The sequence below is a fragment of the Halichoerus grypus genome, chromosome 14 (genome assembly GCF_964656455.1).
Source record: "Halichoerus grypus chromosome 14, mHalGry1.hap1.1, whole genome shotgun sequence".
Lineage (NCBI taxonomy): Eukaryota > Metazoa > Chordata > Mammalia > Carnivora > Phocidae > Halichoerus > Halichoerus grypus.
In genome coordinates this window covers 92217568-92236759 of record NC_135725.1, presented here as the reverse complement: position 1 = coordinate 92236759, position 19192 = coordinate 92217568, and the positions used below count along the sequence as shown (strand labels likewise).

General features: G+C 67.1%; 1 protein-coding gene across 3 annotated transcripts in view; it reads right to left on the bottom strand.

Moving 5' to 3' along the window:
• The window catches only part of KCNT1 (potassium sodium-activated channel subfamily T member 1), a 56207-nt gene that overhangs the window by 1111 nt on the left and 35904 nt on the right, over window positions 1–19192 (bottom strand). For all 3 annotated transcript variants that reach the window (XM_036113120.2, XM_036113109.2, XM_036113111.2), the window contains 18 exons: window positions 18247–18310; window positions 18038–18146; window positions 17511–17619; window positions 16999–17148; window positions 16681–16919; window positions 16273–16507; window positions 15126–15231; window positions 12033–12205; window positions 11553–11624; window positions 11174–11308; window positions 10217–10328; window positions 6479–6580; window positions 6107–6190; window positions 5897–6025; window positions 5535–5555; window positions 4532–4856; window positions 3173–3235; window positions 35–119 (listed from right to left, as the gene is read on the bottom strand). In XM_036113120.2, coding sequence (XP_035969013.1) covers window positions 35–119; window positions 3173–3235; window positions 4532–4856; window positions 5535–5555; window positions 5897–6025; window positions 6107–6190; window positions 6479–6580; window positions 10217–10328; window positions 11174–11308; window positions 11553–11624; window positions 12033–12205; window positions 15126–15231; window positions 16273–16507; window positions 16681–16919; window positions 16999–17148; window positions 17511–17619; window positions 18038–18146; window positions 18247–18310 — 2313 coding nt within the window. The remainder of the gene's footprint in view (window positions 1–34; window positions 120–3172; window positions 3236–4531; window positions 4857–5534; window positions 5556–5896; window positions 6026–6106; window positions 6191–6478; window positions 6581–10216; window positions 10329–11173; window positions 11309–11552; window positions 11625–12032; window positions 12206–15125; window positions 15232–16272; window positions 16508–16680; window positions 16920–16998; window positions 17149–17510; window positions 17620–18037; window positions 18147–18246; window positions 18311–19192) is intronic.

Genomic DNA, 19192 nt, shown 5'->3' with positions numbered 1-19192 from the left:
GCGCGGCGGGCGCTCGCGGGGACGCGGGACTTACACGATGTCGTTGGGCTCCAGCCTCGTGTCGGGCGGGGGGTTGATGAGGACGTAGGAGAGCGTGTTCTGGTGGTCGTTCATCTCGTCTGCAAAGGAGGCGGGCCCCGTGGTGGTCACGGCTCAGCCCCCGCCACCCTCTCGGCTCTGCCGCGCCCGACGAGCCCCGGGATCCTCCCAGCCTCTCCAGGCGCCCAGTCTGCACCCCGCGGGGCTGGCCCTGCCTCACGGGGTTACCTGCCGCGGGCCCGGCACGGGCAGGGCTCGGCCACCGCACCCTGGGCAGCCAGCCTCTCCAACGTGGTGGCCTCGGGCACACCTGCCGCTTGCACAAACCCGCGTGTGCGCGCACGCTTCACACACGTCTGACCCAGCTCCCCCGCGTGCCCCTCCCCCTCCAGGCTGACCACCCTCACCCCTCGTTCACCTCTCTGCTTTGCACATATGTCCTGTTTCTCAAAACCTGGTCCGCGGGGTCAGCCCACAGGGCCCCCCGCCCCCTTCCCAGAGGAGGGACCCCTTCGGAGCCCACAGGGACCGCCCGGTCTCTGGCGCACGGGTGGCGGTGGGGAGAGTGGGTTGTCTGGAGAAGCACTGGTCCCATCACAGATGCCCCCCGGCCACACACACGGCTGGCAGCGGCCCTGTGTTCACTGGCAGAGCCACGAGTGGCTCGTGACCTCAGTTTACCCATGTGGCAATGTGTAAAGGCACCTCCTGACCCGAGGCAGCCATCAAGGGGATGGCGCTCCAGAGGGGTCTGGCCCTGGTGGCCTGTGCCCCCAGCTCTTGTCCTTTCCTCCCTGCACCGTTCGCTCTTGGCAGGACTGTACCGGCCAGGCCCCCAAGAAGGGGATTCTCTGCAAAGCGGGAGAAGCAGCCAGTTGGCCAGCGAGGCTGGGGGCCGAGCAGTTCGGAGCTGAATCTGCCCCCTGCAGCAACGGGCCGGGCACAGCAGCCTCCTGGGAGGCAGGCGGGGGCACGGGCTGGGCCTTGGGGGGTGGGTCCCGCAGACACGCGCAGACTCTCGGGCCGTCCCTTGGCACCAGCCTCTGCGTCCACTCCAGGAACAGCTTCCTGGTGACCCTGGCTCTTTGCTCTCTTCCCACAGCCCGCGTTGGGGCCCTTTGGTGGAAGCTGCCAGCCACCGAGCGGGGGGCTCAATCGGTGGCCGTGCAGGGAGGCACACCTCCCAGCCCCGGGCCCCGCGTGCGCCTGCGGGGTGGGCCTCGTGGCGCGTACAGGGGTGCCGCAGGTGGAGAGGGAGGTGGGTCTTGCGGACCCCCAACCGCAGGTATCAGCGGAGCGCCATGCTGAGACACACGCCGGGTTGGGGCACAGAAAGTGGGGGCTGGTGTTGGGGCCAGAGCCAGCAGCTGGTTCCCCCCAGGGCACACGGGCCATCCCTCCGTGGGCAGCCAGAGCTGGGTGCCCATCCTCACGTGCTGGCACCTGCTCCTGGGGCCCTCCCCACCCAGCCTGGGCCCGTGTCTCCCCCTGAGCTGGACGACCAGGGTGGTCCTGAAACCAGCAGAGCTTGGGACCGGACTGAGCCAGGCCTGGCTTTGTGCGTCTGGGGGTGGTGGGCTGCGAGGTGTGGGGGCCCAGCTGGAGCGCCAGGGGCTGAGAGGGGCTTGGTCTCGAGCCACTACCCTGATTTCCCCAGGACAGGTCAGCTTCACTGTGACCACCGTGCGCAGGTGGGGGCAGGGGGCTGATGATGGCTCTCCTGGCAGATGACCAAAGGAGGTGTCACCTTACCTGCCCCCCATCCCCGCACCCCTACTATCCCAGACCTTCCAGCGACCCTGTAGACCAGATGCTTCCACTCCCCTACCCACCCCATGCCCCAGGGTCTGCACTCACTGCCCCCCAGCCCGGCACTTAGCCAAGCCTCAGCCACCTCCCTCAAGGGTGGTGGCGAGCAGGGGTGAAGGTGGACAGTTGCACTCTCAGTGGGCTGCCTGGCAGATGATACCCTCCCCGGGGGCCTGGCTAACGGGCTTCCCTCTCCTCTGGTTTTGCATCCGGCCCCAGGTGCTTCCCAACGTCCACATATAGGGGGGCCCTCAGCCTCAGCAGAAAGCAAGGGTGCGGCCGGGTGCAGGGAGGGGCAATGCGGCCACCCTGTTCCTGGAAGCTGCTGGACTTGGATCCGTCCTGGCCCTGTGGGTCTTCCATGAATGCCATCCTGACTTTCAGGTTAAGGAAAAGCCCAAGAACCCAGGAGCGGCTAATGCCTTGCCGCCACGGGCCCCGATGGGCCAGCCCCGCTCAGCACCCCCGGGCTGTGAGCCACCGAGGTTTTCACTCCCGGGCCTGGGACTGCCCCAGACGGCTTCCAGCCCAGGAAAACCCTCCCCTCTGGGGTCAGCCCTGGACGAAGGGGCTGCCCCAAGGCGCCTGGACATGCCAGCATGGAGCTTTCTCTAGGGCCGCGAGAAGCTCCCAGGGAAGGAAGGGGTCCTGGCAGCAGGGACCATGGCCTGGACGCTACTCTGAATTCGGTTGGGGTCTCAGGGCAGATCTGGGGGCTGCGGGGCATCCTCTTGGAAGAAACCTGAGCCCCGGATGAGAAAGGGGAGTATGGACAGGCTTTGTCTCAGCCGGAGAGGGAGATCCCCCTCTTGAAGGTCCACCTGACTCGGGCAGCTCACAAAGGCCCAGGACAGAGCAGACCCCAATTCCCCAGCCGCCGGCCCAGGCCTCGCTGCGCCCCCCCATGTGTGTGCGCGTGCGTGGGACCCAGGCTCGGAACCATCTGTCTGGATGCTTCCCCGGAGCTGGGTGGGCTCAGGGTCCCCGGCATCTCGGGCCAGCTGCAGGCTGACAGCCACGAGCACGGTCAGGGCAGACGTGGACAGCGGGGCTTACCCTGAGAGCACACGGGAGCAGAAGGACTGGGTGAGCCCTGAGCGCGGCGCAGTGACCGTCAGGGCGCCTTCCCGGGGTCAGTCATGTCCTCCACACACAGAGGACGAGGGTGTCCAGGGCCCTGCATGGGGGTGATCTGGGAGCACGGGGGCCCTCTCCTGTCTACTCTCTGTCCGCCTGCCTGGCTGGGGCGGGCCCTAGGTGGCCCGGTGGCCACGGCTGGCATGCCCCCTCGTGTGGCAGCCGAAGTCCGCCGGAGCAGAATTACCTTGCAAATATCCCAGGTTTACCCGATTCATGACATCACTGGCTGTTAAATTTGCTACATCCTCTACGGAACACACAGGAAGAGGGACAGACAGAAACAGAGAGAGAGAGAGGTCAGCAAGCAGCGTGCGGCGGCCGGCACAGCGGTGGAGGGCGGGGGGCAGCCAGCCGCACATGGGGGGCCGTGCACTCGGGGACCGGCAGCGGCCGGCGCCAGCCACCGGGGAAGCAAGCCCGTCAGCGGTAACATGGGTTCCTTCTCTGCCAAGCTCTGGGGAGGGCGGTGGGGGGGTTTGCAGAGGTCAAGGGGAACATGGGACAGGTGCCAGCTCTAGGGTCGGCAGGCCCGAATCCCTATCTGCTGCTCCTGGCCGTGGGGCCGGATGCACACCGCTCGGAGGGGCAGGGACGTGGAGGGGGACGGAGGTGAACCGTGCAGCTTCGGCCTGGTGGGGGCGGCACTGGCCCCCAGACTCTAGCCTCTGGTCCCACATGGAGGGGGCCGCAGGAAGCAGGCTGGGGAGAGCCCGTGCCCGCGGTGGGACAGCCAAGCCCGACTCACAGGCAGAGTCCCCGAGACGTGACCCAATACCCGCCAGAGGCTCGACCCAGCGCGGTGTGGGTGCAGACGGGAGCGGCGGGGAGCCTGCGCTCCCGTCCAGCCCACGGCAGAAGCGGCACCTGCAGAGCGGGCGTGGGAAAGAGCGCCTCTCCTCCGGCTCCGCTCTTGGCCAAGGTCGTGAACTTCTCCCCCAGATAAGCTCCAGAGAGAAGGGGCTGCCAGGTCTGGGGGTGCGGCCACAAAGCAGCAGAAGCGGGTGACTGTCTCAGGAGCTGCTGTGCGGCCCGATGTGGCCACGGGCCCAGCTGCGCCCTGACGTGCCCCATACGCTCTGGCTGCTGGGAAGGCCGGGGGGGGGTGGCCGGGGGCTGCGGGGTCTCCCCGCCACGTTCCCGTCCTCCACGAGAACACAGAGCACCCGCGCGTGCCTGATCCCAGAGGCGCTAATCCGTCCCCACGTGAGGACTGTGCCCTTGGGTTTGGGGGAGCCCTGCCTGGCCCGCCCTGCCCTACGGCCACGGCTCTCGCGAGTTCTGCATGCTGGGCTCAGTCAGCTCGATCTAGTCCCTTGTTTTACAGATGGGGAAACTGAGGCCCCAGAGCGGTGAGGGTGAGCCCTCCCTGCGGGCCTCAGGGCCAGTTCTGGGGGGTCCTGTGTCCTCGCACCAGAGGGGCTCCAGCGGGCCTCGTGGGGGCAGCGGGCAGAGCGGAGGCCCCAGGTGGCGGGGGCCCTGGGCACCGCGGCCGGCGCGTGTGTGTCCCAGTCCCAGTGGCGGGCGGTGCCGCCCGGGCCCTTACCGTAGCCGGTGGTGGGCAGCCCCAGGTGCTTCATGCGGTTCTTGACCAGCTCGGAGAGCTCCTGCCGCTCGGAGCGCCGGTACAAGCTGAGCCGCTGCTGACTGGCCCACTCGGCGGCCGCCGCCTTCCCTGCGGCCTTGGGGCCCTTGCGGCTCAGCTTCCGGGCCCACTGCATGCTCTTGCGCCGCAGCAGCGGGTGCTCGGCGGGGTCGCCGCCAACCGAGTGCCGGCCGTGGGTGCTGCCGCCGCCGCCCGCCCGCACGCCCCAGGGCCCCCTCGCTTCCTGCGTGTCCTGGCAGTCCTCCACGCTCACCGAGATCTGGGACTGGCCAGGGCGGGAGGGTGATGGGGAGGGGGGGCCCCAGCCTCCTGCTGGGGGACCCCAGGGCCCAGGGGCATGAGCGCCTTCCTCCTCCAGCCGGGGGGGGGTGCCAGCCCCAAGCCTTCCTCCTGAGCCCCAAACCGCCTCCAGGCCTGTCCACGTTTGCTGGGTGGACGAGGGCAGTTCCCCCACCTCTCGGGGCCCTGTTTCCATGGCTCCCACCTGGGCCCTGCCTATCCTGATTTTGCCACGGAGGACCACCCCTCTGTGAGCCCCGATTTCCCCATCTTGGAGAACTGGATAGAGTGGGGACGGGGAGCGTGGTAGACGGGGAGTGCCAGTGGCTCAGTGGGTGCATGGGAACCCGGGGGCTCGTGGGGACTCCCACCTGGCAGCACCCCTGAGAGGCTGGGGGCATGGGTCGGGCCAGATCAGCAGGGAGGGGGCCCCCCGCCACAAGGGGGGCCACAGCGGGACGTGCACAGAGCACAGGCGGCTGGATGAGCCTGCTTCCCCAGGGGCCCTCTTGGAGCTGCGCCACGGCTGACCCATCCTGGGGACGCACTCCCTGACCCTGCCATTGCCCGGGGCCCCGTGCCCCCCAGGCTTGGGGTGGGGGAGCGCAGGTAGGACTCTGCACCCGTCAGCACAGCTCGATGTGAGGCTCACGAGGCCACTCACCTGGGCTCTGAGGTCGTGGGGCTGCAAAGGAAACCAGGGGCAGCCTGGGTGCCTGTTGGTGCCTCTGCCCCCGCCCCCAGCCCCAGACACTGCCTGGGCCCCTCGTGGGCTCGGGACCCGCGTGGCAGGCTGCCCAGTGTGGCTCCAGCTGGCGGCACAGGGCCCCTCGTCCTTGAGCCCCCCGGCCCCACTTGGGGGTCCCAGCCACCCAGCCACGTGTGGGGGCACATGAACCTGACCCGAGAAGGGCCTGACAGCAAAGGCCCGGATCCCAGACTGAAACACGGCAGCGGCACAAATTACGCAGGAAGCCTGCGGGCTCTCGTGCGCCAGCCCATCCTCAGGAGCCCCCCGGCCCGAACCTCAGAGGTCGAGAAGACGTGGCACTCGGTCCTGTAGATGCCGATGGGGATCTCAGCGCTGGAGGAACACAGCTTCTGGAAGAGCCGGCCGTACGTGCGGATCCACAGGTCCTCCTCCGTGACTTTCATCTAGAGCGAGCGGCGGCCCTGAGCTGGGGCCGGCCACACGCGCCCCACGACGCATCCCCGCCCGGCCGCCGCGTCACTCACGGCGCAGAGGTAGCCGGAGCCGGGCGTCGTGTCGAGGCCCAGCAGCAGCCTGGTGATGGAGATCATGTAGTCCTTCACGAAGGACTGGCCAGAGAGGGAGGCCGCAGTGAGGCGGGGGCGCCCCGGGCACAGGCCGGGTCCTCGCACGCGCCCGCAGCCTCCTACTGGGAAGCCTTGTCCGGCCTGGGGATCGGAGACCCAGAGGCTGCCGGGAGCAGAGCCCAGGGCAGCGCCTTTCTGGGAGGAGAAGGACGGGGGACACTCGGGGTGGACCCAGGGAGGGACGCTCAGAACGGGGCTTGGTCGGCTGGAGGTGGAGAGGAGGCTGGGGCTCCCGCTGCCCTCGACCCCCTGCCCTCCTGACCCGCTGACCTGGTAGAGCAGCGTGTCCAACATGCTGATGCTGAAGACGCGGCCCGCGGCAAACGGCAGGCGGAACATGAAGGCCAGGTTGGAGCCGTTTTCCCGTTCCCTCTGCAGGAAAGGGGGACTCAGGCGGTGCTCGCACCACAGCGGCGCACGGCAGGGCAGGGTGTGCGTGCCCCAGCAGACGGCCGAGCTCGGGCCACAGCACCAGCTAGCGCCCCCCAGACGCACTCAGAGTGGGGATCTGGGGCCCCCCATCCCATGCTGGGCGTGGGACCTCCACGGTCCCATGGGGCCCCACGCTTGCTTTAATGCGCCGCTCTCGCCATCCCAAAATTCAAAATAATCTCAGTAATTTTATCCTTGAGCTTGTGTTTTTAAGTGAAGTCGGACGGGACGGTGGAGCGTGGGGACACACAGAAATCATGGAAAGGCGTGCGCCGTTCCTGCCTCCCTGTTCCCCCATGGCGCCCACGATGCTCCGTGAGCACCGAGTTCCAGGGACTCGCCACGGGGGTTTCCTGTGGCTTCAGGAACACAGAGCCACCCTCGTCCAGCTCCGGACGTCGGGAGCCCAACGGCGTGGGATGAAGGCGCTGGGGGGCCGCGCTCCCGGCAGCTCTAGGGGACAGTCCTTTCCTGTTTCGTTTCTAGAAGCTGACCGCGTCCCTCCACTCGTGGCCCTTCCCTCCTGCCCCCCAGCCAGCACGGTGCACCTGCCGAACTCTGACCCTCCGCCTCCTGCCTGGCAGGTCCCCGGTGAGGACACTGGGCCCCCGCGGGACCCTCTCCGGTCCACAAGGTCCCTCGACTGCGCACCACACTCTGCCCAGGCCCTGGCGAGTCGGACTTAGACGTCTTCGGGGTCATTATCCTCAGCACCCAAGGTTCGCTGCGACCGACAGCCGAGAAGCCCCCTTCTCATGGGACCAGACTTGCTTCAAGGGCAGAAGGCAGGCACGGTATGCGGAAGACCCAGGGGCCGCCTGGAGGCCTTTCCTGCCCGAGGGCGGCAGGGCGTGGGCATGGGGCACGGAGCCGGGCGGCGGGCTCTGGTGGTGGTGCCCCGGCCGGTGAGGCGAGCCGTGTCTGGACGCAGCACACGCCACGCGGCCTGCAGGCCCAAGTCCAGGAGCGCGTCTGTGCGCAGGACTCGGGGCACATCACGCGGGTGCGCGGCGGCACCCGCAAGTCTGTGCAAAGGGCGCCTTCCTTCCCCTGAGCGGCTCCCGTGAAGCGAGGAGGAAGCGGGTCCTGGGAGGCTGCGGAGGGCCGGGGAGGCGCGGCGCTGCGGCATGTGTAACAGAACGTCCCCAGCATCTGGAACACGGGGCCCACGTTCTCAGGCTGCAGGAGGCCCTGCCGGTGTGGCTGGTGCGGGAGGGATGCGAGCGCTCTGACCGGAGGCCCAGCTCGTGCGCGCGGGCCGGCGAGGTCGGGACAGGCGTGGATGAGCCCCTCCTGCAGGCGGGGCAGGGGCCGGAGGCCGCACTGGACGGGCAGCCCTGCGGGGCAGAAGCGGCCGGAACGGGGTGGGGGGTCCGCACGGCGAGGCCCCACCTTCCCCGGCCATCCTGCAGCCGGGTCCTCTCTCTACACGGCTCTGTGACCAGCAGGTGCCAAGGCAACTTGGGTCGCCCTTTCAAAAACCACCTTCTTCATCCAGTGCTCCTTGAAGTAGAAGACACGCACGCTTTCATAAAAATAAACTGCCATTAATTCTGTAAAAAAACGAGCCCAGCGGCTCCCGTGGGGGCCGTCGCCGTCGGGGCGCACCTGGGGGGCAGAGACCCACGGGGGCTCCAGGCCAAGCCTAGTCGGGACGTCATAAGACAAGGCCTCCGTGGCCTCCAGGCCCAGGACTCACGGGGGCTGGTGCGACGTCGGCTCCAACCATCTCTGAGGGGGGTGGCATCCCGCAGCTCTGCCAGCCCTTGTCTTTGCGGCCGGGACCCCCGCCCACGTCAGCCCGAGTCTCTGCGGCCTGGGGACCCCCCACCCACGTCAGCCCAAGTCTCTGCGGCCCGGGGACCCCCCACCCATGTCTGCCTTGTCTCCGCGGCCGGGGACCCCCGCCCACGTCAGCCCTTGTCTCTGCGGCCCGGGGACCCCCCATGTCAGCCCGAGTCTCTGCGGCCCAGGGACACCCGCCCATGTCAGCCCGAGTCTCTGCGGCCCGGGGACACCCGCCCATGTCAGCCCGAGTCTCTGCAGCCCAGGGCCTCAGTCCACATCAGCCTGGAGGAGCCGGGGCTGCTTCTCACACATTCTTCCCTTCTGCCCGGGCCCAGACCACGGAGCCACATGATGGGGTCCACCATCCTGAGCTGGGCAGGGGTGCGCCTGCCACCACAGGGTCAATGGGGGACGTCAGCTGCAGAAGGAGGGGAGAGCGGGAGCGCAGGCTGACCGCCTCGAAGCCCACCTCCTAGAACAGGCGGTGCGGGAGGCCCCTGAGGGACTGTGTGGCTCGAGGGAAGCTGGCAGTGAGGGCCGGGACCAGCAGCCTGGAGCCGAACCCCGTGCCGGTCACCCCCGCCCCTGCTCGGGTCAGACCTGAATTCCCAGACCCCGAGAATCCTGCTCATATCCAGAGCAGCAGCCCCAGCATTTGGACCCAGAATCCGGTGCACTCCAATCATTCCAGAGATGGACGCTCAGCCCACAGGCTGCTGGGACGGGCTCAGAGTGGCCGGGAGGGCTGGCCCCGGGTGCTGGGCAGAGCACACTCCAGGGAGGGCCTGGATGGGATGGGTGCCTGAGGTCCCTCTGGCCGTTGCGCTGAGCAGGCGCCCCTCTGTCTTCTCTGAGGGCCTGGAGGCCACCTGCCCGGCTTCTACTTGTCCCTCTGGCAAGCGGAGCGCCAGGGTCCCCACAGGCCTCTTGACCCAGCCCTGGGTGGGACGCACTTCCACCGGCGCTCAGGGTGAAGCTGCAGCTTGTCCCTTCTGGCTGGGGCTGATGGGCCGGCCTGGCTTGGGTGGATGGCAGCTGTGCGGTCAGCCGCTGAGACCTCTGTTCCCCGAGGAGGCGGGCAGCCCAGGCCCAGGAGCTCGATGCTCACAGCAAGTGCTTGCTGCACCCAACCTCCCGAGGAGGCCCGGGCCTCCTCTTCGGCAGCTCACCTGCTCCCTGGTCTTACCCTCACCCCAGCACACACCCTGCCCCTTGCTGTGGAGTGGTGCTGCCAGTGGCCTGGGCAGGGACGACCTCACCAGAGCCTGCGTCCCGGGTGGCCGGTCCCTGTGCCCCAGAGCTCCGCACCAACGCCAGCCGATGCCCTTCCTGGAGGCCCGGGGAGCCAACAGTGGATTCCCACCCTGCCTCCCCTCCACCGCGTGACCCCAGACAACTGCCTCCCCTCTCTGACCCCCGGTCCTTTGTGTGCACCTGCCAGGTAGTTGAGACCCATCATGTTTCAGGTTTGGGCACAGTGCCTGGGGCGCGGGAAATGGGGAGTCAGTGTCCCCCGTGCTGGTATTTACGGCCACGGCGGGCAGCCTCAACCCAGGCACGGCCAGGCCTGGACCGGCCACCAGGGGGACCAGTGCCCCTACAGGCTTGGGGACGACACAGGAACCTCACAGGGTAGTTGAGTCCCCAACTCTGACTCCCTCTGGCCAGAGGAGAGCAGGTGCCTCGGCCTCCCGTGGCCCCTGAGCCCCAGACCCCCCCATTCCCTCCAGGCTCTGAACCCTGACAGCTCAGGAGGTGGCACGGGGCAGGTCAGGTGCAGCTGCTCACCTTTTCCAGCTTGGAAAGAGCCAGAGAGTAGCTGTCCTTAGCACGGAACTGCATGAACCGCATGTTGGAAGGGTGGGTGAGCTCCGTGGTGATGCTCAAGCTGGGGAAGAGCCTGCAGGGGAGCAGGGGCTCAGGGCGGGGTCCCCTGATCATGGATGGGGGGCAGGGGCTCAGGCGGGGGTCCCCTGCTCACGGACGGGGAGCAGGAGCTCAGGGCGGGGTCCCCTGATCATGGATGGGGGGCAGGGGCTCAGGCGGGGGTCCCCTGCTCACGGACGGGGAGCAGGGGCTCAGGGCGGGGTCCCCTGATCATGGATGGGGGGCAGGGGCTCAGGCGGGGGCCCCCTGCTCACGGACGGGGAGCAGGGGCTCAGGGTGGGGTCCCCTGGTCACGGACGGGGAGCAGGGGCTCAGGGAGGGGTCCCCTGGTCATGGACAGGGGAAGGGGGGCTCAGGGCGGGGTCCCCTGACCACTGACAGGGGAGGAGGGGCTCAGGGTGGGGTCCCCTGATCATGGATGGGGGCAGGGGCTCAGGGTGGGGTCCCCTGATCATGGATGGGGGCAGGGGCTCAGAGCGGGGGTCCCCTGACCATGGATGGGGGGCAGAGGCTCAGGGCAGGGGTTCCCTGCTCACAGACGGGGAGCAGGGCCTCAGGGCAGGGTCCCCTGGTCACGGACAGGGGAGGAGGGGCTCAGGGAGGGGTCCCCTGCTCACGGACAGGGGAGGAGGGGCTCAGGGCGGGGTCCCCTGATCACTGATGGGGGAGGAGGGACTCAGAGTGAGGTCCCCTGGTCACAGATATTGGGGGGGCTCGGGGTAGGGCCCCCACGTCATGGATTGGGGTGCTCAGGGTGCGGTCCCGTGGTCACAGCTGCAGCAATGGCTGGGGGGCTCAGGGTGGGACCCAGCCTGGCCCTGCTGCGTCTGCCCTGGGTGTGAGCCCCTGGCCTCTCACCGGAACATGGTCTGCACATTGACGATGGTCTTGGCGTCCGCCATGTAGTCCTCCTCCGCGCTCATGGTGCTCTCCTTGTCCACCACCACCAGGTTGTCCGCATAGATGATGCCGCACTGCAGTAGGCTGTCCAGGCTGGGGTGGGGGGGTGAACAAGCCGTGTGGCCAGGGGTCGCCGAACACCAGGTCGGGGGTGCCGGGAGCTCCCTCTGGGCGCACATTGCTCTCCCTCCGCTCTACCTCCTGGCCTGCCCACACCCGGGGAGAAGGAGACTAGAGGAGGGGAGGGGCGGGAGGGGCCTTCCGCTAAGAAACGGGCCGATGCCCCCACTCCACCGTGGGCTCTATAGGGAGATGGCGAGGCGGCCCGGCACCTTACTTGTCCACGGAGCCCTCCATGTAGTAGACCATGGGGAAGCAGCAGATGGCCTCCAGGAAGTGGTGGTCAGGCCTGTGGGGAGAGCAGGTCCTGGGGGTGCCCGTCCTGCTCTGCCGCTCACCCCCCGTGCCCAGCTTGGGCCCTGCCCTGGGTGAGCAGGGCTGGGTGGAGCAGAGGTACCCCAGGACCGCAGCACATCAGACCCGGGAGGCCTTTAGAGACCCATAGGGCTGTTCTTTATTTTGCCCGAGGGCAAACCACAGCCCCGGGGCCGGGGGGACTTGCCCAGGTGAGACCCCGGGCTCTGGGGGTCGAGGTGCTGGGGCCGGGCGTCGGCCCCCCGGGGATTCGCAGTATGGGGAACACAGAAACCGTGAGGGAGGGAGAGCGGGTGCTCCCGAGGACCGGGGGGCCTGGGGGCGGAGCAGGGGAGGGGCCGGGGCATCTGCAGGTCGGGGCAGGGGGTGCGGCGGGCCTCACTTGTTGTCGAGCAGCAACACGATGGGGTTGAGCTCCTTGCGGGACCTGTAGTAGGCCCGCAGCGGCACGATGAAGTTGTACAGCCCGTTGCCCGCCGTCTCCGCCGAGACGATGATCAGCTTGTTCTTGAAGCCATAGGCCTTGGCGTCTTCGTAGCTGTTGTGTTTGCAGCCCTGCGGAGAGGCAGGGTCGGCCGTCAGCCTTGGAAATGGAACCACCGTGATTTTACCAGCAATAACCAGGTTCATCGGGAAGAAGAGAGCATTGCAACCCGGGACAAGCCGTAGGCCAGTTCCGAGAAGGGGAGGCCTGCTGGTTTTCGGAGAAGGGGTGAGTTCGGAGGGGCTCTTCTGAAGTAAAAGCCCACCGGGGACAGGTGTGGTGGCCTCCCCCGGCTGCCCTGTGGCTGGCCGGTCTCATCCCGCTGGGTCTGCTCTTGACGGCGTGTGGTAGGAGCTCCCCCATCTCTGTGGGGTCTCCCTTTACTGACTCTCATGCAGTGCTGGCCACCGTGATGACGCCAGGCTCCCCGGGGACCCCTCACCGAAGGGCGCCCACAGGCCCCTGGTTGTCAGCAGCTGGCCCTGGTCCCTTCACGGCCCGCGGCAGCCCCGTGGGAGCCCTAGGCCCCAGCAGACCCGCCCACCCTGCTCGTGGCGGCTCCGCGTCAGGCTGCCACGGGCAGAGCGGCGAGCGGGGCCCGCGGTGGGGGACGGTCCCGTCAGGGAGGGGAGGGAGGCGCTGTGCCAACCCGCATCATAGCAGATGCAGAAAGGAGATCTGGGTCGTGCGTGCCATGTGCGTACGTGTGTACATGAGTGCGTGCGTGTGTACGAGTGCATGTGTGTGCGTGTGTGTGTACATGAGTGCATGTGCATGTGTGCTCATGTGTACACGAGTGTGTGCGTGCGTGCGCGTGTACATGAGTGCATGTGTGTGTGCGTGCGCGTGTGTACGAGTGCATGTGTGCACGAGTGCATATGTGCGTGTGTGTACATGAGTGCATGTGTGCATGCGTGTGTACAAGTGCATGGGGCCTGCATGCGTGTGTGCGCGTGTGTACGTGAGTGCACGTGTGCGTGCGCGCGTGTGTGCACGTGTGTACATGAGTGCATGTGTGCATGCGTGTGTGCGCGTATATGAGTGCATGTGTGCGTGCGTGCGCGTGTGTGTACATGAGTGCATGTGTGTGTGCGTGTGTGTACGAGTGCGTGTGCGTGCGTGTGTACGTGAGTGCATTGTGCGTGTGTACGAGTGCATGTATGCGTGCGTGTGTACATGAGTGCATGCGTGTGTGCGCGTATATATGAGTGCATGTGTGCGTGCATGCACGTGTGTACGAGGGCATGTGGCCGTGCGTGCATGTGGGGGTGTGCGTGTGTGCGCGTGTGTACATGAGTGCATGTGTGTGTGCGTGTACATGAGTGCATGTGTGCGTGTGTGTACATGAGTGCGTGTGCACGAGTGCGTGTGCGTGCGTGCGCGTGTGTACATGAGTGCATGTGTGCGTGCGTATGTGTACATGAGTGCATGTGTGCGTGCGTGTGTGGGTGTGCGTGTGCGCGTTGGTACATGAGTGCATGGGGCCTGCATGTGTGTGTGCGCGTGTACATGAGTGCATGTGTGCGTGTGTGTGTGTACATGAGTGCATGTGTACGTGCGTGCGTGTGTGTACATGAGTGCATGTGTGCATGCTTGCGTGTGTGCGCGTGTGTACGAGTGCATGTGTGTGTGCGTGCGTGTGGGTGTACATGAGTGCATGTGTGCATGCGTGTGTACGAGTGCATGGGGCCTGCATGTGTGTGCGCGTGTGTGTACATGAGTGCATCTGTGCGTGCGTGCGCGTGTACATGAGTGCATGTGTGCGTGTGTACATGAGTGCATGTGTGCGTGCGTGTACATGAGTGCATGTGTGCATGCTTGCGTGTGTGCGCGTGTGTACGAGTGCATGTGTGCGTGCGTGCGCGTGTGTGTACATGAGTGCATGTGTGCGTGCGTGCGTGTGGGTGTGCATGTGGGCTCCGGCTGTGTCTGCTGAGACCCACATGCAGTGACACCCCGGGAGCCGAGTGCGCCCCATGCCCAGAACTTGGTGTCTCAACCCCATTTTGCACCGAGCGAAGCGGGGCTCCTTGCAGACGCTCCAGGCCTGGAGCAGGGCAGGTGCATGACGGGGCGGGGACACCATGGAAGCATTCCAGGGACGACAGGGACCCCAGCCCGCCCCAGCCGGCCTGTAGGGCTTCCCCCTGCGAAACGGGAAAGTCCGAGCCTTGAAGTCAGTAACGATTGGCCAAGAACTGCAATCCCACAGGAGTAAGCGCAGCGATAAGCCCTGAACCAAAGAGGAGTCTGAGGCCATACTGCGCAAAGGGGTAAATGCAGAAGGGGACGCGCTTCCTCAGGGCACAACGCTAGCAAACAGATACAGAAGGAATCTGGGATGAGAGACACCCAGGTGAAGGGCAGCTCTCCCCACAAATGACTCACTAACCACAAAAGCAAAAACGGAGGAACCTGGGTGGGCCACGTGTGCCACGTGATCCACATCAGCTCCCCCAGGGATGCGGCACAGGGACGTCTCGTGCCTCCAAGGACACGTGTCACCTTTGGCGATGGGGCCCCAGGTGCACACGCGGAGTCTTCTCATGAGAAAGTTCACGGACCCCCGGGCAGGTGCCACCAAACCACTGTCCGCACCTCCAGATGCCAGGGCCGAGAGCCAAGCGAAAAGGGACGGGACAGCTGCGTGCAGCGCATGGCGTGGACTGGTCCCGGCGGGGAGCCCACAGTGTGAAGGGCAGTGAGGGCCGTGGGACAAGGGGCGCGCTCTGAGGCGGCCGGTGGACCAGATGGGAGCCGAGGGATGGCCTTGCTCTCGGGAAGCAGGCAGGGGTGGGGGGAGGGGCTCCACCCGCTCTCAGGTTCGGGAACAACACGCCTCGGAAACCGACGCCCGTCTACGGGGGACGAGAGCAAACAGTGCGTCCGGGCAAAGGCCCAGGACTTCCTTCTCATCCTGCAGCTTTTCCGAAGTTCGCAATTACCTGGAAGCGCAAAGTCAGGCAGAGCTCGGGGGAGGGGGCCGCCCACCTTGTCCAGCCGCAAGCAGCAGAACGGGGCCTTCACGGGCAGCAGGTGGCACAGGGTGGGGGAGCTGCCGATGTAGGGCGAGTTGGGGGGGTAGCCCTTCACGTACCTGCCGCGGGAGACAGGAGCCCTCCTGTCAGCGTGGCCCGGGGGCTCCGCTCCGACCGCCCCCCCCCCGTGGCTCCGCCCCGGCCCGCGGTCCCCGTCCCCAGAGCGCAGCAGGGCTGTGCCCCGGGCGGCCACACGGAGGCGCCAGACCCCGCGGACCGGTGCCTGCCCAGGGACTGCATGTGGGAAGCAGGGCTGTGCCCCGACCACAGGGTCTGAGGCGGAAATCCACGCACCATGCACACGCACACACAACACACACGTGCACACACGCACGAGCTTACACGGGGCCTGGGATCTCGGGCACAACCCAAGGGTCGTGCCCTCCCTGAAGGCCCCAGCACCCCAGCCCGTGGGCAGACGCTGGCCCCCGGCCCCTCTCTGCTGGCTGCCCTGGGCTGGGCGGGTCTCCCCAGCAGCACCCAGCGTGCCCCCCACGGGGGCGGCCCCAGCGGCCAGCCACGCCACCTGCCCCGGGGTGTCCAGCCGCCCTGGGTGCCCCCCCGGATCTCAGAGCTGGTCCCTCTTTAAGGCCCGTCTGCCCCATCTGGGAAGCAGACAGAGGCCAGGAGCAGAGAGAGCAGTGGCCACGGCCTTGCTGGGGGAGCCCTGGCACCTGGCCGTGGTGCTGCCGTCGGGGAGCAGCCTGTCTGTCCCGGCCAAGGCCAAGGCGCCAGACAGAGGCCAGGGCAGGAGGATGGCTCAGGATGGCCAGGGGCCTCCGGGCCTGGAGGGCGCCTCACCAAGGGCTCCCCTAGTCGTGACCTCCACAGACGATGCTCAGCGGACAGCCACCCCCACCGAGCAGGCCTGGCACCGAGGTGTGGTGGCCCAGGGCGCGAGGCGGAGGAGGGACAAGGGGGCAGGCGGCACAGCCCGGCTTTCACATCTGTGCAGAGTCCCCAGAAGATTCCATTTGCCAGTCTCCCGCGAAACCCCGGCTCGGAGCCCACGGGGACATTTCCCTCCCCACGCGCTGGCCGCAGCCCCCAGGCCTGTCTCCGTTTCCCCCCGCCCCTCTGCCCCGGCACACGGCACTCACTCCACCACAGACAGCCCCTCGTCATCCGATGGCGTCAGCTCGTCCTCCGACGGGTCACTCAGCAGGTCGCAGGGCAGCAGGGCCGAGCTGTCAGCCAGCTCCAGGACGGGCGCGATGCTGGGCCGCCGGCTGCCCGAGCCGTTCTCTGTGGGCAGCGTAAGCTTGCCGCCCCCACCGCCCCCGCCGCTCTGTGCCGGCCGGCACTCTGTGTTCTGGAGGTCCATGGCCACTGTCCCTGGAACAGAGCGGCCGACCTTGGCTGGCTGCCCCTCCCCGAGATTTTCCTGGGGGTGGCTGGTTCCCAGGTCGGAGGTGGGACCCCTGGTGCCCACGAGGGCCCTGCAGGAAGGTGCGGACAGATGGGGACATGGAGGCCCAGGGGGAGTGCCCGCCTGCGTGGCGCCTCACCCATGGAGGCCACGATGCTGTGCATGGGCAGGCGGGAGGACCGGTCGTACAGACCCTGCCCCGAGAAGCCCTTCTTCTTCTGCTTCTCCTCCTGCTTGAAGATGAAGGCGGAGTTCTCCTCCTTGGTGATGTTGATGTAGAAGCAGGTGTCGGAGGCCGCCAGGGTGTGCCGCGGCCCGGGGTTCAGCAGGATGCTCTTGTTGTCCTCCCGCTTCAGCCCGATGAGGCACACGCCGTACCTGCGCGGGGCACGGCTTCAGGGGGCCAGCCAGACCCGCGTTCCCCCCCGCCCGCCCGCCTGTCCGCCGGGGCGCGTACTTCTTGTGCGCGTGGAAGGCGGCGTAGGTGAAGCTCTTGCCCTCGTACTCGCGGAAGAACTTGCTGTCCCCCATGCGCACGTGGTACACCTCGTTGCCCGAGCAGCGTCCGTACATGCGCTGCCACTGTTCCGGGGACTCCTGGCCCTCCCTGCGCGGGGCGGCCGCGACGTCACCAGGGCCAGCCGCCCCTCCTGCCCCCCGGGGGCTGCTGACGCCCCCTGCTGTCCCGCATCCCGCGTCTGGCTATGGGTGGAGGCCAGCAGGGCCAGCCTGGACGACCCGGACCCCGCCCTGCATGGCTGAGCCTCGGGGGGTGGCCTGAGGGGTCACCCGAGCAGCTTTTAAAAGCTGTAAACACGATGGTCTGACTTTTAGGGGGCTGCCAACATGTTTTGGGGCTGAGACTGGCCTCGGTGGCCTGTGGGCTCTCCCGGCACCCCACCCCGGCCGCCACCTGCGCCGTCCCTCCCCGGGCCTGCCCCCTCCCACGCCCCCTCCCCCAGCACTCACTGGCCACGGGACGTGTGCACCAGCAGGGTGATGAGCGTGGACGTGGCGGGACAGATGCAGTTGAGGGCCAGCATGGCGTACTTGCACTCCTCCTCACACACCACGTGGTCTGTGGCAGGAGGGGGCAGGTGGCCGCCCAGACGTCACTGTCCTGACAGCAGGTGCCCCACCGTCCAGCACCCTCCCCGGGGCGCCCCCTTGTCTGCCCCAGCACCTCTGTGCTTGACTCCCAGCTTGATGAGAGCTCCAGGGCTGGGGTCCTGCTCACCTGCCCCCCCAGGAGCCCAGCGGGGGTGCGCCCAGAGATGCCTCTTGGATGTACCACTGACCCTGGGGCCCCAGGGGGAAGATGGTCATCTCATACGGCGAGACCTGCGTGGGCTCCACTGCGCCCCACGCCTTGCTGAGCATGCTCAGCTGTGCCCCCCGCTAGGCCTTTGTGAGCTCTTGGGTGCTCCAGCCCTTCTCTACACCCCACCTGGCAAAATGCACCCCCACCTGGGTGCACAGCCACGGCCCCCACGTACCTGCAAACTTGACGTGGAACTTGTTCTCGGGTTTGAGAATCTGGACGTACAGGGGGCAGTTGGGTGCGAAGTCCTTCACGGCCCAGGCGCGCAGGATGGTCTGGTGGTCCTGAGCGGGGGAGGCGGGGTCAGGGCCATGGGGCGGCAGCCGCCGAGGGGAGGGTCTCTGCCCTCAGGCGTCCTCCTGCTCTGGCCCCAGGGGCACTCACCGCTGCTGTGCGATCCACTTCATTGCGGCTGCTGAGGATAAAGCAGGCCTCCCCGTTGTCCATCCTGCAAAGCACCAGGTTTGAGCACAGTCTGGACCGTCCATGCTCCGTCTCAGACACCAGGGGCTCAACGCAGAGGCCGGAAGGGGTGGGCCCCGTCGAGACCCCACCTCGCTTGGGCTGATGGCCTGGCATCAGGGCACTGACCAGCTTGCGGGGGGCCCATTCTCTATGACCCCATTAAGCCGGGGCTGGGCTGGTGGCAAAGAGGATGGACCTGCCCACTTGCCGGCCTGTCCCTTCCCAAGGTCTGGGGACATGGATGACGCATTCTGCTCTCCTCTCCCACCCTGGAGAGCCCTTGGCTGCAGCAGGGGCACTGAGGAACTGCTCACGCCCCAGGGATGGGAGGCCTGGTCCCTCCCCACCACGTCGCCCTGCACCCTACCCACCCTGGCTCTTTGCTTGTCCCTGCCAGGCCTCTGCCTCTCCCAGCCCCTTGGCCTGGAGCTGGGTGCTGGATCACAGAAGAGGCTGAGCCCCCGGCCACTGCCACCTCCATGCTGGATTCCTTTCTGAAACGTTACAGGTGGGACAGTGGGACTGACCCAGGGCTCAGGAGGTGGGCAGGTGGGTGCCCCGGCTGTCTGGTTTCCTGCTTCCCCTTGGTCCGTACAACCCACAACCCATCACAAAGGATGACTTGAAGTCCCTGGTATGAAGATGTGATAAGGCGGTTTCCTGGGGTGTCCCAGAACATGCACTGGCACATTCTGGAAAGTTCCATCTAACAACTTAGTCTTCTTATGTCAAGTCACTTTGTTAGCTTGTCTTTAAAAGAAACCTTGCCCACAGCCCCCACCTTCCCATCCTGGCTCCACCTGGAGCCACTCGTGGAACCCCACCGCATCCCCTGGACACCAGAGCAGGGGAGGATGGGAGCTCT